The 8,174-nt window shown below is 38.7% G+C and overlaps 1 protein-coding gene across 1 annotated transcript; it reads right to left on the reverse strand.

Annotated features, from left to right (window-relative positions):
* Positions 1-706: 706 nt before the first annotated feature.
* LOC149152108 (heat shock 70 kDa protein 14-like) lies at positions 707-6,907 on the reverse strand. Its single transcript, XM_089443374.1, has 4 exons — positions 6,881-6,907; positions 6,216-6,443; positions 1,178-1,273; positions 707-1,060 (listed from the first exon to the last, which is right to left on the reverse strand). The coding sequence occupies exons 1-4, from the start codon at positions 6,905-6,907 to the stop codon at positions 707-709; spliced, it is 705 nt and encodes a 234-aa protein (XP_089299500.1).
* Between the last annotated feature and the right edge of the window lie 1,267 nt (positions 6,908-8,174).

Consider the following 8,174-nt stretch of genomic DNA (forward strand, 5'->3'; position numbering starts at 1 on the left):
AGCCTACCTAGCTTGCTTATTCGGACAGAAATCTAACGCATAACTCCAATAAGTCAAACTACAGGAATCGGACATCATCGAGAACGAGGACAGAAGCTAGGGACCTACCCTACGTCAAAGGCGATGAGAGGCCTTCAAGATATATCCCACACAGTTATAGAATCGGGATTCCTCTTCTTATCAGTCGAGCCCCTGCCGGTCCTCAGTGAAAAAAAACTCAGATAACAATCAATTACAACAGCACGAAGCGGGGGAGCAAGCTTCAACACAAGCAAGGGCTACAACACTTGCTATGATAGTTGCTTCGCTCTTACTAGGGATGCGCACGAACGATTACAGCCACTCTACTGCGCAAACTAAGCCTTCCCGTCTCTGGCTGTCAGTACAATTGTGTATGGGAGCCATAAGTTTGCGGCCATGAAACTTAGCGCAGATCCTGTCAAATTTACACCCAGTCTAGGCCAAGAGTACTGATTAATTTCTAATTGTTGATAGTAAATGCTTGCTGCTACAATACATGGTTGTTTGAATTTTTGTTCACCCAGAAGAAAAACGGAAAATGCGTTTTCATTACAGACTAACAATAATTGCATCCTCTTGCAATTACTTAAAATGCATTGAGATAACATTACTTTTCAATTGGGTATGGCTCCCACCATTCCCGGAGCTATACAATCAGTTAATCATGGAGATAACTGGGTCAATCTTAGATCTTTATATCAAATTTGTTTTGTTTGGAGCCAAAAAATTTACCACAAACCATTCTTTCGATAAGAAAATTGGAAAAAGCAAGAGAAGGATGTACCTTGGCATCAGTCTCCATCTGGGCAGCTTTATCCTCTGCCTCAGGAATCCCATTTTCAGCACCAGTGGCAGTTCCAGCTGTTGCAGGTCCAGCAACATTTTTGGCATCCTGCATATTAATATCAGCATTGTCACCAGCTGCAGATGTACCATTGTTTTGTGCATCATCTGTATCCATTGCAGCAGTCTCTTTCTCGTCATTTGATCCTTCTTTCACACTAGAAACAGGGACTTCTATTTCTTCTTCCTCAATCATCTGCAGGATACAAATAATGTTCTCATCCCAGTAGAGCTGAGCTTCCGATTTTTCAAGTACATAACTCATATTATAAATAAAATATAAAAATCATATGTGAAACCCGTCACTACTTACAGTTGCAGAATCAATCGAAACTATTCCATGCTTATCCAACTGGACTCTTACTTTCAGCTTAGCCTTTTCACCTTTTGAATTCTGAAAAGGACCAATCTGCAAAAACAGAAGAGTTTTAATGATTGGCAATTTTTTCTCACTCCACAATTTCAACTCATCAAATAATCTCAATTTGCAATTTCTCAGAATGGCAACTGGAATAAAAAGGAGAAGAGAATCTCAATATATGCGTGTATTAGGAAATTGATTAAATGTATTACATATTTAAAATAAACAAAATTAAATATTCAAAAGAATTAAATATTCAAAAGTCGTGACTCTTTTCATCAAAAATAGACAAATTTACAATCAAATGATACCCAGCATTGTTTCAGTGCTACAACTAAATCCCTGTTAATGCTGCATTGCTAGTCCGCAATATTTTTCAGAGATTTCAATTCTGAGAATTTTGTATGAAAATGGCAACATTTTATTCTTCGGCATAAAATACCATACCATGTATGAACTTTTTTTTACATGATGAAAAAGCATGATGTATTTATATAAGAAATAGGCATGAAAGTACATTCATTTGTAGTATCATGTGACTCATATAGCCTATATAGTGTTATTCCCTCCACAGAAAATAATATATAGATCATATAGGTCTGACACATTAAGTCATGGAGGGATAAAACCAAAGAAGGCAATATAATGCCATGAAAACAGCAGAAAATTAAGCTAATAGCCATCATCAAAACTCATAAAGAGGCAGAGGAGAGATGTTGAAGGATAATCCTGCAGCCACAAAAACAAAACGAAGAGACAGCAACATATGTAATAAAACCAATAGATTGAAGTCCAGAATGTGAAAACAAAAAGATCAGAGGGACCAAAAGCGAACTAGAAGTCTGGAGGATAAAATTCCTTAATGGAAAGGAATTTCTCCCCATCAGCCACTTGCAAAAAATAGAGACCTGGAACCACATGAAGACCCTTTTTAGATAGAACATCTGCTAGTTGGTTGAGTGCCCTGTTGATATGATGAATAGAACCATCCGCCAATCTATTCCACAGAAACCTTATCCTGTCCAACCACCCAACAAGCTGAGGCTTGAGAATTTTATTTTCCCAAGGACATAATCCACCATAACTCTAGAGTCTCCAAAGATTGAGAAATCCTGTAAATTAAGAAAGAGGCAGAAACTTAGAAGGCCAGCTAGGGCCATAGCCTCAGCTTTACTGTTGGAACCCCTTCCCCCATTCCAATGAATAAGAAAATGATTGTTTTCATTTGCAAAGATGTGCACCCCACAGCCGCAAATGCCATCCTGTTCAGCTCCATCGAAAAAGGCTCTTGGGATAAGAGAAAGCTCCCGAGGGGGCTCAAAGCATTTGCTTAGGAGGCTTCTACGGGATCGATTCATAAAGAAGAGTGATGTTGGAGAAAATATCCAAAAAAGGGACTGATTTTCCGTTGAAAATGTAACTATTGCGCCATTTCCATATGAACCAAAAGGTGATAATGAAAACCGTTCTCCATGACTCCTTTTGCATACTGCACCATAGAAACGCTTCGCTAATAGACACATGGAGCATACGCTGTATCTCATAGAAATCCGCCAGGGACTTCCATAGCTGCTGAGATATATTGCAGTTAAGAAAAAGGTGGAAATTATTTTCCTCTGCTGACTTGCAGATGGGGCAAATGTCAGCACCCTGCCATCCTCGCTTCCTTAAATTTTCCCAAGAGAGATTTCTATTGTGAAAAGACAACCATGAAAGTAATATCATTTTGGATGGGCACCCGGATTTCCAAAAGATGAGAGGAAAGGAAGGGTTGAGAGGAGCTTTCCTTAAACCACACAGATTTTGGTATATGTCTTTAACTCGAATTAAGTTTATCCCTTTTGAGTTCCTCCATATAAGACTGTCATAATTCGCCGAGCGAAAAATCCCACAGTTTCTGAGACGTGTTCTAATAAGTTCCCATTGCCGAGCGAGATCACCTTGTAAGCCCAAACATCCTTCTTCCTTCCAGATAGGAATCGGACCCTGCCAACTTGTAATTAAGCTATCCCAAAAGAAAAATCCTTTTCTGTGGAGGAAAGACAATAATGATTCAGGTACGTCAATAACCTCAGCACCACTCAGAAAATGGTCTTTCCCAATAGGAATCTTTTTGCCATAATGGAACCGCCAGACTAAATTCTCCAGGAAATAACTTTCCATCTTGCGAAGGCTTAACCATATTGAAGATCCAAACGGAGAGCCGATCCTTCCTTTCCTGAACCAGAAAGATATGTCTTTCTTACGCATATATTTCTTTTGAATTATGTTGCTCCATGGCCCTTCTTCATAAACCCCTCTCCACAGGGTCCTACATAACAGAGCCTTCCCGAAAGTCCTCAAATCTAAGAGGCCCCATCCTCCCATGTTCTTCGGCAGAGAAATATTTGATAATTTCGAAAGGTGATATTTCCTTTTTCCTTCTTGACCACCCCAGATAAAGTTAGCAGTAAGCTTATTCATTGACTGGATAATGCTCGCTAGAAGGAAAAATAAATGAGACCAGTAAACTGCTAGTTGATTTAGGACAGATTGAGCCAAGATCACCCTTCCTGCCAGTGAAAGGCATCTGTACTCCCATACAGATATCCTCTTATAATATCTATCTGGAATCCACTGCCAGTCCACCTTTGAATATCCATTTGCTCTTAACTGGTAGCCCAAGTATTTAATTCCATGACTGATAGATTGCGCCTCAATGCCAAAGAGAGCCGATAACCATTCAACCTCCTCCTGACAAATATCATTGTGATAGATGATTGATTTTGTATTGTTTATCTGTAAACCTGTTGCTTTCTTAAAATTGAAAAGGATTTCAAAAGAACATAACCAAGTGTATCTACATAGTATTCCAAACATTATAATATCATCAACAAATAAATTATGAGATATCGAGATGTTCTTGCAGATTTTTAGCGGTTGACACCTGTTTTTTATGACTGCCTTGTTGATATGTAAGCTGAGGGAATTCATAGCTAGAATGAATAAGAGCGAAGAAAGAGGACAGCCTTGACGAAGACCTCTGGAAGCAAAGAAAAAGGGAGATGGGATTCCATTAATGATGACCGCATACTGTACCTTCTCCACGTAGGCCATGATCCAATTTATCATGCTTGCTCTTAAGCCAACCTTTGCAAGTAAACATCGAATGAATCCCCATTCAAGGCAGTCACATGCCTTACGAAGGTCAATATTTAGAATGATTGCGTCCCTTTTTTTGTAATGCAAGGCAAAAAGACCTTCCTGTGCAATAGCAACCGCATCCAAGATGTTTCTTCCTTGCAAAAATGCATGTTGGTCTTTTGATAAGAAATTAGACAGAGTTTCTTTTATTCTTTCTGCAACAATCTTTGAGATAATTTTGTAAGAGATATTACACAATGATATCGGTCGAAAGTCCCCAAAAGTCTCTGCCTTTCCTTTCTTTGGAATAAGTGCAATATTTGTGGAGGACGTCTTCTGATTGATACTACCTGCTATCCTGGCAGCTTCTACCATATTTAACAGATCGACTTTGATGATGTCGAAAAAGTGAATGAAGAACTCTATAGTCCAACCATCCGGCCCTAGACACTTGTCTCTCTTGAAACACTTCAATGCCCCACATAATATCCTGAAAGCTACATACTTCAGATCTTTTATACTGGTTTACAAAAAAACTCACCGCCTCATTTGTTATTTCCTGTTGAGAATATAGAAAACCTCCTCTTCCATCACTAATTTTCCATATGGAGTTCTTTTCCCTCCTAGAGTTTGCGAAATTATGGAAAAAAATTGTATTCTTGTCCCCTGCTTTTATCCATATCTCCCTGCTTTTCAACCTCCAGAAAGATTCCTCCTGTTCTAAAATTTTAATTTTCTTTTCTGACGCTGCTTTATGTGACACCTCTCTTTGAAGGATAGGCGATGAACAAACATGGCTTTCAAAGCTCTGTCCAATTCTTTTTGAATTTTGTTAATATCATTTTTATTGGACTGCCTTTTCTTAAATCGCCAGCCTTTTACCACCTTTCGCATATGTTCCATTTTATCTCTAAAAGTCATCAAAAGCGGAAAGGGACTAGAGGACACCATCTCGCTCCATGCTTTCTTTATATGGTCATTGAAATCTGGATCTTCCAAGGCTGTTCTGTTAAATTTGAAACAATATCCTTTTTTTGAAGCCTTTTTCCTTCCAGCCTAATAAGATCGGTCTATGATCCGAAATGAAGATATTCTCGATCGATGAGAAAGGCATACCCATCTTGTCAATCAAATTGGCATGAAGAATAAATCTGTCAAGTCTCTTTGCTATGTAAGCATTTTCAATTCTTCCATTTTCCCACGTCGGGTGCATTTGGGGAGGGAGGATGTCAATATAATTCCTCCGCAGCAGCAATTCATTTTTTATTTTTTCAGAAGGGGGTCCTTCTTCTTGTTGATGCCCCATATTTCCTCCATATTAAGAGTGATGTTTAGGTTCCCTGAAGACGCAGGCGAGCCGTGGGCAGAGTGCAAGAGGAGGAAGAAAAAGCAAAAATAACTAGAGAAAATCCCTTATCTAAACGCACAGAATTGTGAAGCCAGGTTGGTCCTTCTTCGCAAAAGAGATAATCATCACACAACATAATCGAAGGAAATTCAAGGAGCAGAATTGCAGGAGGAAATCCTGAAGCAGGAAGAAAAGACGATGGAAAGAAAACTAGCCAGAGTGCTAGTCGGAGAAAAATGAAAAGAGTTAAGTTGACAAAATGCAAGGCTAAGCTCCGACAAGTGTCATGGACGAGCCAGAAGTCATGAGAGTGCAGGTGTGTTTTAGAGACGGCTTTAGAAACAGATGATTGGATGGCTCAGAAAAGAGCATGCACGACAAGAACATGTCCGCATGCAACAAAACTATGCACCTGAGTTTAGCTTATTGGCTACATCTCCACCGTGTTCTCTGGTTGGACGCCCCTACCTACAAACACCACACAGCTGTCGCCCAGTTTTTTCCATACACTCACCATACCATGTATGAAGTTATCAGTGCAGGTGCCCGAACTTGGTTCACATCTTCATATAAAATGTCTACTGTGAAGGTCCCAGACCTTAAGAATGTAAAAACCTTTGTATTTGGCAATGTGTTGCCTCTAGGGAACACAACTTTGGTTTGTCGTTGCTCTAAAGTTCCATCTTCAGACTCGGGAGCAGAATCCTTCCACGCCAAAGCAATAGAGAACTGAAAACTTTCTTGAACCTGGGAGAAAAGAAAAATAAAACAGATCATACTTGTTTTGAAGGTTAAGTAGGAATATGCTAGTACTATATTTGTAGCAAAATATTGATTCTCATGTCTAATGAAGTTGGTTTATGCTTCAATAGTTTTGATCACAAATGATTAATTGAACAATGACACTAGACTTGTGTTTGCTGATGTACTATTAAAAAATAATAAATTCAATGTTCATCAGCATAGGCATTTGAAATACATCGAAAAACTATACAATGAAAATTAACAGTGTAAACATCAGATTTCTCAAGTTCGCATTCAATTTTACCACAATAATAAGCTTCCTGTAATGTGGTTGTACATATATTGATTACAGTCGGTAGATATTTGTTTGCATAGTAAATAAAACCAACCTCGCAACAAAACATCAAATCGAACAACCATGGTTGATTACATTCGCCTACCTTAACTGAACGAGGGATAATAGTCATCGTGCGTGCAGGAAAATTTGTTGTCGTGAACCACAAAAATAAATCGACATTATGAACACCATCCTGCAGCGAGTGAAACGGAGTTGTCTTTAGTGCGACTTTTTGGAGATTCTGGTGACGGAATCCAGCGGAAAAAATTGAGGTTAAATCTTGATTTGTATTATTTAAAATCATTTTTTAACTACATCTTTGGATTCAGCGCCCTAAAAAACCCCTAGGACGCTTTGATTGTGCAGAAATTAGCTATCAAACTTGTGATTTCAATAAGTTGCTACTGGATTTTAGAGAAATTTGACCGGAAAAACCCACTGGAAAAGCCTCCAAAAAGTCTCACTAAAGACAACTCCAAGTGAAACAGCATTGGCGATTGCGGAAAACGAGGTAGCAAGTACAGACAATCCACTTTTGAAGGAATACAGAGGTGTGGGAGCTCAAGAGAGATAGGTGCCAAATTACAGGGAAATCCACAAGAGAGACAGGTGTCAAATTACTGTGCGATGGGCACATGTCAATCAGATCAGAGTATGCCACATGTCAATCAGAGAATAGAAATGTTGACGACTGAATTGATTTAAAAGGAAAGCCTATCGGCCTAAATATACTAAGGATTAAACATGATGTCACCTCTCCATCCACTATTTAGTTATTAAGACACATGGGTGACTTGTCTTTTCAACGTAGGCAAAATTATTTAATATACTGAGGATTAAACATGACGTCAGCTCTCCATCCATGGTTTAGTTTTTGAGACACATCGGTGACTTCTCTTTTCAGCGTAGGCAAAGCTATTTAATATACCAAGGATTAAACATGACATCACCTCTCCATCCACGGTTTAGTTGTTGAGACACATCGGTGATTTATCTTTTCAGCATAGGTGAAGCTATTTAATATAGGATTCGTTTAATGAGGCGAAGGAATTGCCTGGATGGCCAAAAGTGGCTGGAATTTGGGAAAAAAATTTCAAAAAATCTTGTAGATACAGTGTTTGAATCTTGTTTTTGATGGTGGAAATGGATTCAGCACCATCAAAAACATATCTAGGACACCTAAAATTTTGAAATTTAACAACTATAACTTGGATTTACAAAAATCCTTGCCGGATTTTCTCTAAATATGACCAGAATTTCCATAACTATTCGGGCAATTCCTTTGCCTCGTTAGACTATGCGTTTAATATATCCATGCACTAGAATAAAGCCTACTTATCTTTTCTTTTTTTTGCTTACAAAGAAATCCGCCACTGAAGCAGCCTTGCAACTCATGT

The sequence above is a fragment of the Pinus tabuliformis genome, chromosome 9, assembly GCF_031772625.1.
Source record: "Pinus tabuliformis cultivar Carrire ecotype Pingquan chromosome 9, CPIR1, whole genome shotgun sequence".
Classification (NCBI taxonomy): domain Eukaryota; kingdom Viridiplantae; phylum Streptophyta; class Pinopsida; order Pinales; family Pinaceae; genus Pinus; species Pinus tabuliformis.